This window comes from Podarcis cretensis (genome assembly GCF_951804945.1).
Source record: "Podarcis cretensis genome assembly, chromosome: 9".
Taxonomy (NCBI): Eukaryota; Metazoa; Chordata; class Lepidosauria; order Squamata; family Lacertidae; genus Podarcis; species Podarcis cretensis.
The window spans coordinates 29246641-29267035 of record NC_137178.1 but is presented as its reverse complement, the minus strand read 5'-3'; the positions used below and the strand labels follow the sequence as shown (position 1 = coordinate 29267035).

Here is a 20395-nt window from a genome sequence, read left to right as displayed (position 1 = left end):
TTGTAGGCTTCATCTGATTGGACACTACGTGAAATACGATGCTGGACTAAATAGGTCTTTGAGCTGTGTTTTATTGCATTAAATATGAGGAGTTCCTTACCTGTACAGCACTATTAAGAAAGCAACTGTTTTGTCCTGGTTCATTTAGCAAGCCCTTGGTAGGCGCCAAAGACATCACACTTCCAGGTTGATATACTTTCCCAAGGTTTCCTCCAGGTTTCCTCAAGAACTTTACCCATGCCATTATTTAGGAAACAATGTTTATAAAATAAGACTGAAGGATTCCAAGCAAAGCAAACCTAGTCCTGACAATTGCCTTTAAGTTACGGCATTCTGTTCAGAAGTCCAAGTCTTCAGATTGCATTAAGTCAATATCACATCTGCTCTTTTTATTTTAAAAAATAGAGATAAAATAAAATGTGAAAAACTTTGTTCTGATGAGCAGATCATGTAATATTATGATGATAAGCCATACAAATACTTATGGACAATCTTTATAGCATTTCACCTTTTCTTCTTCTTTAATGTTAGTGCAAATGACTCTTTGGAAGATAATTCTTAAATACTATGGCAGCTTTATATTGAAAAAAAAAACACCCAGGAATTCTTAGCTAGTTTTAGCTATAATCAGTCTTTTCGCAGGTTGATTCTTTCTCTTCGTTTTAAGAAATAAATCACATTTCTTCCTGTGGTTTGCAAAAGTAATTCCACTGTGTATCTGTCTTCTTTCAAAATCTGTAAGGAGAAAGGGAGAGGGAATCTGAAATTAGCAAAAGAGTTGAAGTACACAGCTGACAGCAGCAAAGACAGAACATAGATGGATACACAGGGCTTCTCTCTATTCCAGCTATTTAGTTGGGATGAAGAGATGGGTTGTAAGAGCTGAAGAGAGAGATAGTAAGTGGATTTAATAACTTCAATTTTCAAGACCATTTCAGCATTTGAAATGAGTGATCCCAGGAATCTGTCAGAAGAACATACAGATGATGCAACATGCATTTCACCTAAACATTTGCCAATGGAACCTTGGTATAAAGCATCTACCAAGTATAATACATCTACCAACTGATTTAAAAACTTCCTAAAATCATCACCTCATATTTAACTACTGTCAACCACTACAAAAAGAGTGTGTTAGCTAATCAAGGCATTTCATAAGCTGACCATGTTGAACTCAATCATAGAAAAGTAGAATGGGAAGGGTTATCTAGTCCAACCCCCTGCAGTGTAGGAATCATTCGCCCAACATGGGTCTCAATGTGGGGAATGTAGTTATGATAATGGAACAGAAAGCTTTCTTTCTATGGACCCTTGAATTAACTTATCTTAAGATCCAGCTGTTAGCTTTCTTTTCCAATTCTTGGTTTCTATATATTGATAGCATAACATATGAAGCCCTTGGGGCACAAATACCTGTTGGCAGCCAACTCAATGTGCTTTTGGATGAAACTCATTACCTAGACCCATTTCATTCTGTGCCTAGGTTTGGTTTTATACTGAAACAGCTTTAGTTGCCCTAATGATCACTGCCAGGAGTTGGAATGCAACCCTGCTCGTCTCCTCCTTGCTCCTACAGTGACCTTTAATAAAATAAAATGCAGTAACACAGGCTTCGTGGATTGGGGGCAGAAGGCATAGATATAGGGTGGCTCCAACCTATCTACAGGGTTAGCTTCAGAAGATGGCATGGGGGGGCTGCTCAACCCCCATGCCAGTTGTGCTGTGGGATCCCACAATGTTCTATTCTATCAATCTTTTTAACATCTATATTAGAGATGGAGAATCTGTGGCCCTCAAAATATTGCTGGATTACAACTCCCATCATCTCTGACCACTTGCCATGCTGGCTGGGATTGATGGGAGCTGGAGTCCAATATCTAGAGGACCACAGGTTCCCATCTCTGATCTATATGAAGCCACTGACTGGGTGGTGGCATTAGGAGAATTTGGGTGAGGCACCATCAATAAACTAATAATATTTAGCTCTACTTAGCTCTACTGAGACTGACCAATATTTGGACGGTATTGGGCTGGATGAGGATCAAGAAACTGAAGCTAAATCCCAGTAAGTCTGAGGTCACATGCACCAGTGTTCTTGTGTTCAGACTCTGGGAGTGCAGACTGTTCTAAATGAAGCTGTACTCAACAAAGCAGATGTATTGTGTAGCAATGTCCCTTGATCAAGCTCTGTCATTTGAGGCCCAGGTGGCCTTTTTCCAGCTTTAGCTGGTTCAGCAGCTATGACTGCTCTTGGATGGGGATGGTCTGCCCATGATCATCCATGCTCTTGAAATATCCCGACTGGATTACTATTAATATTATTCTGACAGTTACTCAGTGCTGCTCAGTTAGCTGTCTTTTTAGAGCTACAATACAATCAAAAGGATACACAGGTAATGTGTAAATCCAGAAGACAAAATAAAAACATTAGATAGTTGACTTCTGAGAAAAGATATTTGTAGTACTGAATGAGTACAACTACAGATAAAGGTTGTACAAAAAGAGAATAACGTTACTTTGAACCAAGCCAACATTTTATGTATTTTTCCACCAGTTGTACAGAACTCTTTGTACTCATGCAATGGTATCATTTAAACTGCACTTCTTGTAGCAACTTGTTATTTCAGTTCCAGAGGTACTAGCACTAAATTTTAACAGCTAAGGTATGCTCAAAACAAGAGCTTATATACATTTCCACATAAATTGGAATACATCTACATACCCAAAATGTCACATGAATGAAACATCCGAAGCAACTTGGTAGAAGCCCAGCATTTCAATATATTTCCAAACACTAAATCCACCTTATGTGAGTAACACATTAGGTTTATCTCCCTATCCAACCTCTTAGACATTTTCTGAACCGCTCCACATTTTTTGTGCTTCTAGACCCAGATTCAAACAACAGACTGACATTTTTTCTTTGTGTGTGAGGTTATTGAAATAATATGTTTATGGTATTAACCAAAATTAGAGAAAACAAACATGAAAATATTCATTTCATCATTTGATGCTAGGCACCATGGGTGGTCTAAAGACAAAACACTGTCTGTTCTCAGAGAACCAATAATTATTACAAAAATGCTGACAAATGTATGCAGGCTAGTCTCAAAAGAACTTTCTTTTTGGCTGACTAACAGTATTTTGTTAGGAGTGGTAGCAAATACGAGATACGTTTATCAACACAAAGCTGTAAGGAATATTAACCCATGTGCAACATTCAGCATAAGTCCAGAATAATTTGTCCTATGAACAGAAACTGCAAGTGGCTTTTTAACACCCAGAATCCCCATGTCAAAAAGGGTATCAGAGCTGTGAAAGTTAGCAACTCCAATGATCAAGGGGCTGAGATACTTTCCCTAACAACCGAAAGGCTGGGGCTTTTTAGTTCAGAAGAGGGAACATCATGATAGAAGTTAAGAATGTTGTAGAGAAAGCAGAGAAATGCTTCTCCTTTTCTCATACTATTGACACTCAGGCAAATTAAATACGGTAGATTCACAATAGTCAAAAGGAAGTACTACTTCACACATGATGCATAAACTTATGGAATTTCCTGCCACAAAATATAAATGATAGTCACTTGCTTAGACACATTAATGGAAGGTTTGTTTATCAACAGTTTGTTTATCAACCATAAATATCCATGATCAGTGGCCACACACTTTGGCTGTGGGAGAACTGTTGTTATCATGCCCTTTTTGTGCACTTTCAGGAAACTCCAGGATGACGACTTTGGAAAATAGGATGCCAGACTAGATAGGCCTTTGGTCTGATCCAGTACAGGTCTTATGTACTTAGCTAACAGTGGCAGGCCATTTGTAATACCTGCTGATTTAAACAGAGTTCCTGACATCATCCCCACTGTATCAGCCATTACCACCACTATTCTTCCATGATAAAGCAGCCACAACATGCAGCATTGTCTGACTCACTTCTCCCAGCAAGAACAATAAAAAGTATAGCAACTTCCATTTAATGAAGTTAAAATATGACCATATTTAATAAATATATTTATTGACATAGTGCACTTTTTAGTTTGAAGGAGAGCTATCTCTTTCCCAAAACCCTTTAGATTTCATAGGACCTAGGATAAGACAGGGCCCTTCCTGTTGAACCTGAAACATCTACTGAATATGTTCTTATTCCAGCAGGTATTTTAAGTAATTTCTTATTTTATTGTTTAACTGATTTAATCTTTATTGTATTCAATCTGATCCGCACCGCTCGGAGACAATTGTGATTTTAAATAAATACATACTCAGAAATTGCTTCTGACCCCCCAACAATCTACCTTTAGTGGAATTCTACTCTTGTTTGAACCTTTGTGGGGGGGTATGATTTTAGTTCTTCCCCCTCCTGGATAAACAGTCCCTTATGCAAATGGAATGAGCTTCTCCCCCCCCCCCACAGAAAATATACTTTTTTGAGTGGTGCACATTGTTTAAATATTCAGTTTTGCATGACTGTGCTAAACTAGTGGTAGTGCATCCCTCTTGCAACTAATGATCTAGAGTTATTTCGTTTTATAGCTGAAGGTCCTATGTTATACCTAAAAGGCAAAAAAATTAAAATACTTTTACCCATTTTAAAATTTCAACCCTCTACACTCCAGAAAGCCAGAAATAAAAGCAAGTTCTACACTGCTTCCTCAATATGCTCATATTTCCATTCTGAAAAGTTTCCTTGGGAAGAGTATTTCATAGTTTCATATTGCAAAATGGTATACTATAACACTATAAGTCCATTCACCTAGCACAGGCATAAGCAAACTCAGCCCTCTATATGTTTTAGGACTACAACTCCCATCATCCCTAGCTAACAGGACCAGTGGTCAGGGATGATGAGAGTTGTAGTCCCAAAAACATCTGGAGGGCCGAGTTTGCCTATGCATGTGCTGGCAAACTAAAGACTTATAAAGAACTTCTATGTCACGAGACTTGTGAATTTAACATCAAGATTCCAGTAATAATCTTTTCATACAATGTGCAAGGGTGGAACCATGTCCTGAATACATGAAGTCAGTTTTCAGGAAGGTGGAAATATTTACAAAAATAAATAAACGGGAAAGTTTTGAAAACATCAAATAACTATGGCTTGAGAGTTTCCATTTCTTACTCTGCAAGGCATTTGACAGATTACTGAAACAATGCCTGAATCTGATGTTTTGAATCTAGTTTGAAACGCTTCAAAGATTTATAGCCGTTTAATATTACTGGCAAATACTGCAATCTGATCTGCTTTATTCAGTTCAAAGTATGAATTATAGTCACTTAAGACAATTGCTACAATATTTTTTTACTATTTGATTTTTCAATGGGTTTCTTGAGAAATGCTGTCTCCCTCAGCTTGCAAGCAAAGACGAGTGCCGCACCCCACAGTCGAATTCGACTGGACTTAACTGTCCAGGGGTCCTTTACCTTTATTACCTGTACTGCATTAAAAGAATTAACACATTGGGTATTGAAGCTCGGAGGAGCAAATACTACTGTGCTCAATTGGACCTCTTTTCAGAAAGGTACTTCTGTTCACTCAAGGGTGAAGGGCTCCAATTTCTGTTAATTCTCCCCACCCCCACTGCAGCCACCTGTGCTGCACTACTTGCTTCTATGAAGTGTGGCTTTGGGCAAGAAATATATCCCACCCAACAAACAAGCTAATACTGCACTATCCATTCAATGCATACTGCAAGTATTTATTTATCCAAATACTGTGTTATTACCAAAGTTCCCTGGGTGGCTCTTTCACAAAAGCATGAATATGGTATCTGAAAAACTTCACAGAAAACAAAGTATCAGTTCTACTGCTCAGTGAAGAAAACTGTAAATACCTAATAGTTATGTCACCCTTTCATTTCATAAGCAGTACAGCAAGCCACACATAAACTGCCTATAAACTTCAAGAGCCGTTTCCTTACTTAATGCCAATCACTGAGCATGTGTGTAACATCCAGGTTAAAAATTAACACTTATGTTAACACTTTTGAAGCTAGCCACATTAACAAAATGAAGTTTCATTGATGTAGCATGTTCATGAACATAAATACTCAGAATTAGGGTATCCCAAGTATTTTATGCAAAGCACAAAAATATTTTTAAAAAGAATATAGCATGTCATTTGCGGGTCTTTTTCATGCAAGAAGATCAACAAACTCAAATTAGAGAAGACACAGGATTAAAACAGGGTCAAAAATCTGCTGGAAACTGACTAACACATACCCAAGAATGGGAAATCAGATACTGTACTGGATACTATGCAGATCCTATTCACACAGGTTTCAATGATCTGGAAAGGTTAAATTTAGCAAAACCTTGTCTGATGCAACGGCAGTCAAAACAATGGCCCAGTGCGTAGACCAGTCTCTCAACCCCGGAGCATTCCTCGCCCTAAACACGCTTTCCAGTCACAAGCATGCTGATTACTTGCTTCTGCATTCGATGTAATAATATCTGCTGAAATTAACCATGGAGGGGGTTTTTGGGAGGAGAGGAGAGGGGGAAAAAACAGAAACCGTACCACACGCTGTGGGTGAGCGGCAGCATGTAAACACTTAAGGAAGGCTCCGGATTAAAGAGCAAGGTATGGGCGGAGAGTTGTCATAAGCCCAGCAATTTCAACAGCCAATAAACAGATACGGCTGGAGCAGAAAGCGTGAAGTAGTAAACAAGGAGGAAGAGAGTTTTATTATTATTTTTTAAAGGGTTAAAAAAACCGCTCGAAGGGCTCGACAAACAGAAGGAAAAATATACAGCGGGGAGGAGATGAACAGGTTCTTCTTGTTGTTTTAAAGGCGATGGTGGACGAGAAAGAAAGGCTTTTCACCAAGGAGACCCTACCGTCCACCATCCCCCGCCCACCCCGCGAAGGGCCCTGGAGGGATGCGTGAGAATGCGAGGGGTGGTGGTGGCAGCAGAGGCGTGTCGTGTCTGGGGTCCCGTCCCCCCCGCACGAGAAGCCGACCAGCTCGACCACCAGACATGCTGGGCCAAATCCGAAGAGGCAGCAACGAGCTGGCCCGTGAAGGGGCAAACTCAGCTCACACCCGCCGCCGCCTCAGGCACCTGCCGCCGGAGGAAAAACTTTCCGTGCCAGGAAGTTCCAGGCTGGAGGGAGGAGGGTGAGGGGGGGTGTGGACGTGGAAGGGAGAGAAGCTGGCCAAGGGCCCCGCTCCCCACCGCCCCCCCTCCCAGTGCTCAACCGACCGGCTTTTCGAAAGGCCAGCCGTTGGCCACCTCGCTTCCCTTCCCCTCCTCCTCCTCCTCCCTAGTTGTGCCTCTTCGGCCGGCGCTCCTCACTCGCTCTCTCTCTCCCCGCGTCCGAGGCGCCGCTTCCCCCTCATGGGAGCCCCACTCCACGGCCACCTCAGCAACACCGCCGCCGCGTCCCCTGAGGGACCTCACCTCCTCCGGTGCGACGCCGCCGCCACGCCAGTCGCTTCTCCCCATCCCGAGCGCGGGCTCCTCCGTCCGGCAGGCGAGCAGACTATGCCGCAGGCAGGGCTCCTTCCCCCGCCCACCACCACCAGCACCAGGCGGTGGCCCCGCCCCCTCGCTCCCCCCCCCCTCCCCGCTGAGTAACTTTCTTCTTTCCCGCTTGGAGCGGCGACGCTCGAGCGCCCTCGCAGAGAGGGGCGGGGGGGAGAGAGGAACAGAACCTGAGAGGCGGGAAGAGGAAAGAGAAGCGGCAGGGCAGGAGTTCTCGCGGGCTGCGCGCTCGCGCACGGGCAGGCCGGGCGCGCGCAGTAGCAGCAGCAGCAGCTGACTGGCGTGGGCGGGGCAAGTAGTCGGGGCAGTCTGGAGCGAGTTCCTGCTCATTCCGATGACTTCAGACGCTGAGGGAGAAGTGGGAAAGGGGAGGGGGGAGAGAGAGAGAGAGAGAGAGAGAGAGAGCGGGGGAAATGCCGGCTTCCGATTGGGCAAAGGAAAGGGAGGCCGTAGGGAAACGAAGGCTGGGAGTGATTGGAAGTGCGAGGGCGTGACGTCACCCCAGGAGCATCCAACCCAAGCTCAGGGTTTTGCCCACTCCCCCTCCTTTAATCAATCAATCAATCAATCAATCAACCCCAGAGCCTGGGACGGCGGTGGCGAGGGAGGTTGGCCGCGCGCGGGATTCCGGTTCCGTTCATCCTGCGGGCTGCGCGACCCAGAGTGCTGATGATGGATGCTGGGAAGAAGCCGAAGGTAGAGCTGTCAGCAAGCTGCGGAACTGGAACTGGCAGCCTGCTGGATCATTATTTACCCACACTTCACTCTAAGGTCTCAGCATCCTGTTCTCACAGTGGCCAAACAGGTGCCTGTACAAACCCTGCAAGCTGGACCTGAGCTGAACAGCACTCTGTGCCCACTCACAGTTCCCCGTAACTAGTCTTGAGACACGTAATTTCCCTGATAGTGGAGGTAGAACATAGCCATGGTGGCAAGTGCCCATTGATAAGGGGCAGGGCATTGGCCATCAAGCAGCTCCACTATTCTTTCTTGCAGAAATCTAATGGATGGAACAAAGCTGAAAACTATACAGTTTGAAAGCACATCAGAGTGCAAGTAGATAAATTGGTACCGCTCCAGTGGGAAGGTAAACGGCGTTTCTGTGCGCTGCTCTGGTTTGCCCAGAAGCGGCTTAGTCATGCTGGCCACATGACCTGGAAGCTGTAAGCCAGCTCCCTCGGCCAATAAAGCGAGATGAGCGCCACAACCCCAGAGTCGGTCACGACTGGATCTAATGGTCAAGGGTACCATTACCTTTTTTATACCCTTATTATTTTTATTTTGTCACACACACCCCATTCATATCCTGTTCAATGGCTGGCAGCAGAGGCTGGTATTGGTGAATACTTTAGGCACCAGTACTTTGGAAAGGTCCGCTGGTACCCACCCCTGACAAGCCGCCACCACCACTGTCAGGGGGATCCCCAGAGAAGTGTGAAACCTGCATGTCACAGTGGCAGCAATAGCTCCTAACACCCATGCAGGGAAGCAGGCAACTGTCCAAAGAAGTGGTTGATGCTGCTGCTTTTCTGTCTGCAGTCGGTAGCAATAGGAAATAGGCTGGGCACTGCTGCTTAGAAGGAGTGAGTAGGCAAGGTGAGACTGATCTTTGGGCAAGTGATGGAGGTTAAGAGCAGCCGTTGCCTCCACTTCATCACCATCTCCCTCTGGGCAGCACAGAGGATGGGGCTTTGCTTCTAGCATCTCTACTGTTAGGTATCCTCAAGGAGCAGCTTCATAGGCTCCCTCTGGGAAGGCTAGGCCTGTTTCACCACTTCCAGGGGCCATGCCATCTAGCACAATGCTCCTCAACCTTGGGTCTCCAGGTGTTGGACTAGAATTCCTATCATGTCCAGCCAGCTTGGCGAGTGGTCGGGGATGATGGGAACTGCAGTCTAACAACATTTGGAGACCCATGATTGAAGAACACTCAGACAGAAAAAGTGAAGGTAGCACCAGATGCTTCTTACCTGCTCAGGTCAGCGAGCTGTGGAGGTAGCTGCAAGGAGCAGTAGCTGCTGTCTTTGGTCACCTCCCTCTGGACAGTGTGGGAGGATTAGACCTCTCCAGGGAAGCTAGGAGAAGTGTCCACCAGGGAGCTGAGGACATCAGGGAAGCTGAGAGCTTCCCAAACCATGGAACCTGCTTTGCCTTGTCTTGTGCTTGGTCCCCTCTTCTTACCTCACCTAGTATCCCTTTGTCCTCCCCTGCCTAGCATATTTACCATCTCTCTTCCACTTGTCTCCCTATGTGCTCTCCCTCTCCCCTCCTTTTCTTGTCCTTTTCTGTGAAGCTGGGAGCAAGTCCGCCCAGGAGAGTCATGTTTCCATGAATCCTGGCCCCTGGTTGAGGTTTGTGTAACTCAGTGATGAATAAAACGTATGCTCATCTGCATATCCTGCTGCGACAACATGGAATGTTCATAAGCATTATAGTGGCTAAGGGAATGAAACTGTGAGCTGTTCATGTGAAAAAGATCATAGGCCCCAGGGGAAGGAAGTGTTGTGGAAGAGATCCAAGGAGAGGAGGATTCCAGGCTTAAGGAACCCAGACATGGAGTTCATTGAGGGAGTGCAGAGTAGCCTAGGGCTGTGAGTCAGAAACCGGAGGGAAGAGTAAGTAGAGGAGGCAGTGGCCACTGAAAAGACAGGCAAGCAAATTAACCTAGGTATTGAAAGGAGTGGTTAATAAGAATGGGAAATCTTGGGGCTTAAGAAAGGTGAGAAAATGTATTCTGTTTTTTTAAAAAAAAAATATTTATTTTTCCAAAAACAAAAAGCATAAAACAACAAAAACAATACATCCAATAAGACAGAAAAAAGACATGAAAAAATAAAAATTTAAAAACAAAAACTCTAGTTTTCAGACTCATGTTTACAAAACTTCGTTTCTTGACCTCCTCCCGCCTCCCTTTTTTGTATTCCCCTTTGACCAATTTGGTACAGCAACTCCTTACGCTTCTTCAAAACTTATTTCTGGTTATTGTAATCACTTCTATTATGTCTCTAATCTTTCTTCCTTATAATTAAACACCTTTACCATATTAATTACTTTGACATAATATAACCTTGTTTTTTCACCCTTTTTCTGTTACTTTTTTTTTACATATTTTTTAACACTGTACCACTGATGCCGTGTTGTTTCATATCCAACATCATTTTAACATTCATACACTTTACAGTGTTTCTGCAGATAGTTCTTAAACTTCTTCCAATCCTCTTCCACCACTTCTTCTCCCAGGTCACGGACTCTGCCGGTCATTTCTGCCAATTCCATGTAGTCTATTACTTGCATCTGCCATTCTTCCAGAGTGGGCAAATCTTGTGTCTTCCAATACTTTGCGATGAGTATTCTTGCTGCTGTTGTCGCATACATAAAAAACGTTCTGTCTTTCTTTAACACCATTTGGCCGACTATGCCCAAGAGAAAGGCCTCTGGTTTCTTAGGGAAGGTATATTTAAATACCTTTTTCAGTTCATTATATATCATCTCCCAGAAAGCCTTAATCCTCGGGCACGTCCACCAAAGGTGAAAGAATGTACCCTCAGTTTCTTTACATTTCCAACATTTGTTGTCAGGCAGGTGATAAATTTTTGCAAGCTTGACTGGGGTCATGTACCACCTATAAATCATTTTCATAATATTTTCTCTTAAGGCATTACATGCCGTAAACTTCATGTCGGTGGTCCACAACTTTTCCCAGTCAGCAAACATAATGTTATGACCAATGTCTTGTGCCCTTTTAATCATAGCTGATTTAACTGTTTCATCCTGAGTATTCCATTTCAACAGCAAGTTATACATTCTTGAAATAATCTTAGTTTTAGGTTCTAGCAATTCTATTTCCAGTTTCGATTTTTCCACCTGGAAGCCCAATTTTTTATCCAGATTGTAGGCCTCTCTTATTTGATAATAATGAAGCCAATCTCGCACTTTATCTTTGATTTTCTCAAAACTCTGCAATTTCATTTTGTCTCCTTCCTGTTCTAGTATCTCCCAATATTTTGGCCATTTGGCCTCCATATTAAGTTTTTTCAAAGCCTTTGCCTCCATGGGTGACAACCACCTTGGGGTCTTATTTTCCAATAAATCTTTGTACCTTGTCCAGACATTAAATAATGCTTTCCTGACAATATGAAGTTTGAAATTTCTATGCACTTTAACCTTGTCGTACCACAAATATGCATGCCATCCAAAAACATTGTTAAAACCTTCCAAGTCCAAAATGTCTGTGTTCTCAAGAAGCAGCCAATCCTTCAACCAGCAGAAACCCGCTGATTCATAGTAAAGTTTAAAGTCTGGCAGGGCAAACCCCCCTCTTTCCTTCACATCGGTTAATATTTTAAATTTTATTCTGGGCTTCTTGCCCTGCCAGACAAATTTAGAGATATCTCTCTGCCACCTCTTGAAACAATCCATCTTGTCCACAATCTGCAAAGTTTGAAACAAAAACAACATTTTTGGCAATACATTCATCTTAATAGCTGCAATTCGACCCAACAAGGAAAGGTTCAATTTTGACCAAATTTCTAAATCTTTTTTAACTTCTGACCAACATTTTTCATATTTATCTTTAAATAAATTCAAGTTTTTTGCAGTCATATTAATCCCCAGGTATTTCACTTTCTTAGCCACAATTAATCCTGTCTCATTCTGAAACCCTTCTTTTTCAATTTGAGTTAAGTTTTTCTCTAAAACCTTAGTCTTTAACTTGTTTAATTTAAATCCTGCCACATGACCAAACTCTTGAATCAATTCTAAAACCCTTTTCGTACTAGATTCTGGCTCCTGTAATGTCAAAACCAGATCATCTGCAAAGGCCTTCAATTTATATTGTTTGGCTCCGACCTGAATTCCTTTGATCAATCGGTCCCTTCTAATCATGTTCAGCAGCACCTCCAGGACCGAAATGAATAATAATGGAGAGATAGGGCAGCCCTGACGTGTTCCTTTTTCTATCTTAAATTCTTCAGTCACCACATTATTAACTATCAATTTAGCTTTTTGCTCTGAATAAATTGCGTCTATGCCATTTTCAAACCCCTGCCCCACTCCCATTCCCTTAAGATTTTTCTTCATAAAATTCCAAGAAATATTATCAAAGGCCTTCTCCGCATCAATAAAAATTAATACTGCTTTTGTATTAATATTCAATTCCAACAGCTCCAAAATATCAATTATATTCCTTGTATTGTCAGACAAATGTCTGCCTGGTAGAAAGCCTGCCTGATCCTTATGTATCACTTCAGTTAACACTCTTTTTAATCTATTGGCTAAAATATCTGCAAATATTTTGTAATCCACATTTAAAAGAGAGATGGGACGGTAATTCTTCAATTGTGTCTTTTCAGATTCTGTTTTTGGAATAAGTGTGATGAAAGCTTCTTTCCACGTCTCCGGCGCCTTCTTCCCCTCCATAATTTCATTACATACCTCCTTTAATGGTTGAATTAAATAGTCTTTCAAAGTTTTATAGTACTTGGAGGTTAGCCCATCCGGCCCTGGAGATTTGCCCAGTTGCATGTTCTGAATGGCACCTTCAATCTCCTGTTCTGTAATTTTATAGTTCAACATTGTCTTATTTTCCTGAGATATTCTTTGTAATCCATTAGATCTTAAAAATTGATCTATATCAGTCTCTTTCTGTGGCCCTTGAGTGTAGAGTTCTTTGAAGTATCTCTGAAAGCACTTTCTAATCTCCACCGGATTCTGAATATTTTTCCCTTCAATCTCAAGGTTTGTAATTGTATTTAACTTCTGTCTTGAGAAAATGTATTCTGTTGCCTGAAGTATGATGTGAGATGGGGGTGGGGGATGCGACAGAAGGGTTGAAAAAGCATGGAGGAGGACTATGAGCCAATGACTGATGTAAGCAGTCATTGACTGATGTGAGACTGGGCCACGAGACAGGGAATTGAGGGAAAAGAATGGCCAGCATGAATCTGGAAAAAGGAGAGACAAAGGTCTGATGCAAGATTTCACAAAGGGCTTAGGAACTGGAGGGACTAAATATTATTGGAAGGAAGGACATGGACAAACAAGGAAGGTATGGAGGCTCAGGAACTGTGGGGTCATATTATTGCCATGAAAACTCTTACAATGTTTGGGTTTTCCTGACATTGGAAAGAGGAGACTATGCAGTAGGGGTAAAAGCTATTGTGAATCTGTCCTGCGTTGAAATTTGTTGGGAGCAATGTGATGGCGATGGCAGAGACTTCAGATTGGTTGGTCACAATTTTGTTGTTTTACTACACTGCTTTGACCTTTCAGCAATAGCAGAAGGCGAGTTTATTCCGTCTTCAATTTTGTCACTGTTCTCATCATCACGTGGACAAAGCAGAAGATGCACGGAGAAGCTGCATGGCAGTCGTATGGGGCATTTTTGGGGAACAGTCTCTTCTGCAGCTGCTAAAATGTCCTCTGTCACTTCTGGAATCCTAGATCCACTTTGACACTTGTTGTTTGTTTGTTTGAATTTGTAGCTTGCTGTTCACTATAAGGTCTCAGGGCAGGTTCCCTTTTCTTGCGTGGAATCCTATTCGGAATAAGGGAATTTCCCTTTAAAAAAGGGAAAAGTTGACAGCTATGAATTTAAGTAATTAAAAATAAGTTTAAAACAGTATTTTAAAAGAGTTTTACAATAAAACAGAAGTGGGTACTCCATATCACTCACCTGTATCCAAAGGTTTGGGCAAAAAGGTGCTTCTTGACCTGTCGTTGGAATTGGACAGTGACAGGGCCAGGTGCATATTGGACAAGAGGGCTTTCCATGCACTGAGGGTCACCACTAAAAAGGCCCTTGCATATGTTGCCGCCCTGTAAGCCTCAGAAGTTAGTGATAGTACCAGGAGGACCCCACCTACAGATCTTTACAACTGGGCAGGTCTATGTGGTAGGACAGGGTCCGTCAGATATCTGGGTTAGACTCAATACAGTGGTACCTCGGGTTACATACACTTCAGGATACATACGCTTCAGGTTACATACTCTTCAGGTTACAGACTCCGCTAACCCAGAAATAGTGCTTCAGGTCAAGAACTTTGCTTCAGGATAAGAACAGAAATCGTGCTCCGGTGGCGCGGCAGCAGCAGGAGGCCCCATTAGCTAAAGTAATGCTTCAGGTTAAGAACAGTTTCAGGTTAAGAATGGACCTCTGGAACGAATTAAGTACTTAACCCGAAGTACCACTGTACTCATGTTGTTCTTGCAGTTTTTTTCTTGCGTAAACTGCTACCATGCTACCACAAGTAGCTCCAGACCACATGGGAGGAGCTCGCAATGTTACTATTCTGCATCTCGGCATCATCCTTTGGGCTACTGGCATGGGCTCCTCCTGAGTGGTCCTGGGTTTCTTGTGCTACCTGCAAGCACAGTAGGGAGAAGCGCTGCTGTGATTTCACACTATTACTACAACATAAATAGTGTGCCTTAGATCAGACTACAGCTCCCATCATCTCTCACCACTGGGCATACTGGCTGGGCTGATGGAGTCCAACAACATCTAGAAGGCCACAGGTTCCCAATCTCTGCTTTAAATGGATAAATGACTCCTGGCTGACATAGCTTGCAAGAAAAAGGCTAGATAAAAAAAACATGTTAGAAAAATAGATATGTTGAAAAGGGTTAGACAGAAGTGTGGGGAAATAGATATTAGTAGTGTGAGGCACCTTTAATGACTAAAATGTAACTTTCCTCAAGATATCAGATTAGAAAAGCATAATTTTGTAAAAATAAGAACAAGGTTTGAGAAGCAATACAAAGGACAGTGTGCATCTTATAACCATACCTACCTACATTCTTAGATTTTCAAATTAAAGACAGATTTGATTTTGAATGGAAGGTCATTTTTTAAAATGAATTTACATTTTATTCAATCCAACCATTGGGTATTGTTTAGTTGTACTACTCACCAGACAGTTTTCTTAAATTCAGTGGAAGAATATGCACTTTTAAAATTTATTTCTGATTTCCTGTTGTTTTCTCTTTGAGATGCCTAATAATGTTGCAGATAAATTCACTATGCAATCTATATTGGTTCAGTTCTAACCATGTTGGCCTAAGCAGAATAGCATCTTCACAAAGACATGAACTCTCCAAAGCAATGTTTTCTGGCCTTTTCACTTTTTCTTGCTTGGTAGCCAATATCCTAAGAGAAATAGCTGGAGCATGTCAGCAAATTTGTAAGGATGACACAAGCAATGAAAAGATCAGTTACTTACCCTCTAACACTGATTATGTTTTTTTAGGAACACACTTTTCATAATACAGTGTCCAGTTCTAGCATTGCTATGTCATGTGGTGAGATTATTGCAGTTTGCAGAGTAGGGAACATTAGATAGTTTACAAACAAGTGCTCCTTAAATTGTGGGAGGCTTATTTGTGTCATTGAATTAGAAACTGGATTACCGAGGAAATGAGACTGCTTTTTACAAGGCACATACAGCTCTATTCCCACCTTTGTTCTTGTTTGTATTAATTTGTGTCTGCCTTCCCCTCTGTTGCTCCAAGCCCAGTATTAACATTAGTCATGATAAATAAAAGAAAGGCACCCTGTTTCATTGGATAGCGAATAGATTTTTTTGCTCTGGCAGGTATGTGCTAGGGATTTTCATAGAACTTACAAAAGAGAACAAATTTGCTTGAGGCAAGTTAAGGGTGAAGGCAATGTGGTTGAAATAAACAAAGCAGCAGCAGCAAGGTTTATTACGTGACTTCTCTGACTACTGGGAAATGCACAGGAAGGAAAAAACCCAAGAGTGACTGTTTAAAGTATTTACAAGTGTGCCTGAAGCTAAGCTTGTAAGAACTGGAGGATACACACGGGGGGCGGGGGGAGTGTTCTAAAGAAATGTACAAAGTGAGCTGGGAGGCAAAATTTCAGGCTCTGTCATGATGGGTCATACAGCAAGATGATGGCACCCAGTCAGAAAAGATAGGAAAAGAATAAAATCAATAATAGGCACAATACAGCGTGGAATTTATTAAATGCATAGGAAACTCAGCATCTTTCAGCCTGAGGAAAGTTCCAAGTTAGAGGAGAAAATCAGCTCAGAAGACTGGTTCAGGCATAATAACCTTGGACTTATAAACCATGGCTGATTAACCCAAGAACAAGCTATATATAGTACCCCCTGGGTATTCTTTCCTCCCCCTGAGGGGGTGAAATCTGAGACCATGACTTGTTTAAATCACATATTTCTATTTCATCCAAACCAGGAAATTGCTTGAGTCCCAGCTTACTAACTAGGATATGAATCCAGGATCTGATCTTTGTTTCATATCCTGATTGCTAAGGGGATTAAGCCACAGTTTCCCAGTTTAGATTTAAAGGCCAACCATGGTTAAAACAAGCCACCATCTCAGCACCAACACTTCAGGTAGCCTGTAGAAATTTGATGTAACTAGGGTAAAATGCCTATAAACTGCTTTTCTTGTGAACTGCTTAGAGGTTATTTACAATCAAGCAGTACATATTTTATTTATTTAACAAAATTTATGTACTAACTCATGGGCATTAATCTGATTCTGCAGCTAAAAATAGAATCCTAGACATGCGTACCCAGAAATAAAGTCCCTCTTTCTTCAGGGGAGCTTACTTGCAGGTAAGTGGGTACAGGATTACAGCCTAAAATCCTTATTTAGAATTAAGGCTTTATAAGTCATGTAGAAAGCTCCCTCAATTATTGCTTCCTCAGGCCTCAGCCCTAAATGATGACTGATTTTTGTGAGCCACTCAGATATTTTTTAACTAAAGGCCAGTACGGTATATAAAGGCCATAAATAAATAACTTCAGTTTCTCCTGTGTTGTGAATGATTATTTGTCTGTGGTAGAGCAAGCAGCTGGGCTTTCTCTGGGGGCAAAATCTGAGTTTCTGAATGGGACAGATTTAGGAAGTAGCCCATTAAGGAGTGGACAATCCCAAATATCTCATTGACGCAACTTCTCCCTTTTAGAGGAGGAAGTGCCAATGTCTCTCTGCTTTTCTTACTCCCCTATTCGGACTATGTCCTATTAAGGTATATTTGAATGAAATAAAGCACACATTGTATGGAAAGCAATTTTTGTTTATTTTCATAACCACAAATCATAGATTGTAAATAATTGGGACATGAGAAAAGTGCACCCATAATTAGGATTACACTGGTTTACATATTTGATATGGAAAACTCCAGGGTATACCACATTATAAAAGCATTACATAGTATCACTCCTGCCTTTTCACCCACCTGTGGGAAACTGCATTACCATAGATTAGGAATGGTATTGATAGCCACCTTTTTGTGGTAATATTTTGGTTCTTTTGCTTGGAGTGTAAAGGATCCAGTTCCCATTAAATTAAGGTCCCCTTGCATTGGGTAACATCCACACCATATACAGTATTTAAAGCATGTGGCTTTCCCCAGAGAATCCTGGGAACTGTAATTGGTTAAGCGTGCTGTGAAATGTAACTCTACGAGAAGTAAACTATCGTTCCCAGGATTCCTTCAGGGAAGCCATGGGCTTTAAATGCGCTTAAAGTGTATGGCATGAGTGACTTTCGGAGGGCTTGCTAATACAATGGCTGCCTATTCCCTGTTGATTCAAGTTCAAAGTTTTGTTGTTGACATTTAAAACCCCTAAACAACTTGGGATCAGGAGACCTAGTAAACCATCTCCCCTGCTAGAGAGCAATCTAATCATTAAGCTCTTCCAAGGAGATCCACCAGCAGATTGTCACAGGTGACAACACTGAATCAAGCCTTCTTGGTGGACAGCACCCATCTATTTAAATGCCCTCCCATGAGTAATTTGTGAAGCAGAGGCAGTAATGACCTCTCTCTCTATATATATATGTTTACCCTGGCTTTCTGGACGCTTGATTTTTGTTTTATTTTGTACCCTGTGCTATTTGTGATGTTCAGTTGCATTTTGTCTTTATCTGCTTTAATGAAATGTTATCAAATATTGCTCTTTATTTATATATTTCTTACATTTCTATCCCACCCTTCCTCCCAAAGGAGCTGGGGGGCAGGGGGCAAACATCAGAAAGTTGAAACAATGCAATGATGATGATGATGATTATATTAAGTAGAGAAAAACTTTCTAAGTAAATAAATAGGCCCATGGAATCTCTGTGAGTCTTACTTCTGGGTAAACACGCACAGGATTGAATTCCATAGTCAATTCAGTTCACTCTTGAAAACTCCACAAACGAGCTTGTTTGCCAGCATGCAGCTGCATCACAGATAGCATGTGTACAATATCAAAGACATGAGAAACTCAGTGCGATAGCAGGATTAGGATGGTCATAGTCCTGCATTAAAGAGGGCAGTGAAGGTGACCTATATGAGGAAGACGGTCTGGTCCCAAATGTGATTTGAAAATAATCCTAAGAAGGGAGACTAGGGAAGCCTGGAAGTTGCCCATCAACAAAGAAGAAGAAGAAGAAGAAGAAGAAGAAGAAGAAGAAGAAGAAGAAGAAGAAGTTTATTTATACCCTGCCAATCTGGTTGGGTTTCCTGGGGAACAGCCTGGACACACACACAGCTCACCTGGCCACAGTCTTGTTCACCTCTATGGTGAGATGCATTTTTTTTTTTTTAAGTTATAGCAATTATTTTGTATCTATGCATATACATTAACTCATGCAAATTACCTACAAATTGCTGCCATCCTTGTTGGTGATGCATTTCCTCTTTTTTGGTGAAAAATAACTGGCCACCCGAAGCATTATCTAGGCACTGCTTTTTTACTATTATTATTATTATTATTATTATTATTATTAGCTGCCCATCCGACTGGGTTGGCCCAGCCACTCTGAACAATCTAGAATGGTTTGTGATGATTGTGGTTTGGACAAAAGACTGGGAGGGGACCCAATCATGGTGAATGCTAGAAGGAAATGAGTCGTTTGCATGCAACTGAAGCAAAAAGCAAATCAGGAACCAGGCTGGAGTACAATTGGAGGCGTCTTGGTCCAGAGAAGCAGAAGCAAGGGACAAATCAAGGCTAGAGGAATGTAGGAGGCCTGAGCAGCAAGTAGGAGCTGGTGGCTTGTTGCCTAGAGAAGGGATCAAAGGTTGAGCTGGGAACCAAGAGAGAGGCTCTGCTCCTCCTTTTGCAATCAGGAGTTGTTATGAGCTAATAGTGCTGGGACTCTCCTCCTATCTGTGGACACGTTTTCATTCCCCAGTGGCTTAAGAGCTCTTACAAATTGGTGCCTGCTTTATTCTCCAGAGCAGTCTTGGTTCCTGGTGCTCCTTCACAATAAAATTAGAAGTTGAGGTCTGTGAATTTACAGACCATATTTTGTAGCGCAGAGGTTCAAATGTGACCTGTGCGTGCATCCTCCGTACAAGTCGGGGAAAAGGCGCGTCCCATTCATAACTTTTATGGTGTATTCTCATTTGTTATCCATTGATTCAACATTCTTCCTCCTTCACAAGTTTCACATTCTCTGTTTCACACGTATCACGTAGGTGACCACGTCATTCACCTGGTGAAGTGGGCTCCTGACCATGAGCAAGCTTACATCACAGTAAATTTGCTCGCCTTTCAGGTGCCGCAAGACTTTGTTGATACTCTTATTATGTCACCTCTATTGCACCTATTGACGCAGCAGCATGCATCACTATCACAGCAAAACTGGTTTTGAAAACACAAGTCTCCTAAAGCATTTCATTTACTTAATCAATGCTTAACTTACAGATGATGTCATTTTTATAAGGCCTGTCACATGTAGATATTACTTGTGCAACTGCATAACTCTGCCAACTGCTGGAGATCCCAGCCATGTGCAGATCCATACACAAATAAGATCTGCATGGTGCTATGATGCAAACGACGTCTTTCCTGACACATGGGACCTCAGCGTCTGCAAGCATCTGCAAGAGTATAATGTGAGCATCAACCTGAAGGCTGATGGCAAAT

The 20395-nt window shown here is 42.0% G+C and overlaps 1 protein-coding gene across 1 annotated transcript in view; it reads right to left on the bottom strand.

Moving 5' to 3' along the window:
- The window catches only part of USP53 (ubiquitin specific peptidase 53), a 29272-nt gene extending 21733 nt beyond the window's left edge, over window positions 1–7539 (bottom strand). The window contains exons 1-2 of the mRNA XM_079990371.1: window positions 7401–7539; window positions 101–735 (exon numbers count right to left, since the gene is read on the bottom strand). Of these exons, the coding sequence (XP_079846497.1) occupies window positions 101–244 (144 nt within the window). The 5' untranslated portion in view covers window positions 245–735; window positions 7401–7539. The remainder of the gene's footprint in view (window positions 1–100; window positions 736–7400) is intronic.
- Between the last annotated feature and the right edge of the window lie 12856 nt (window positions 7540–20395).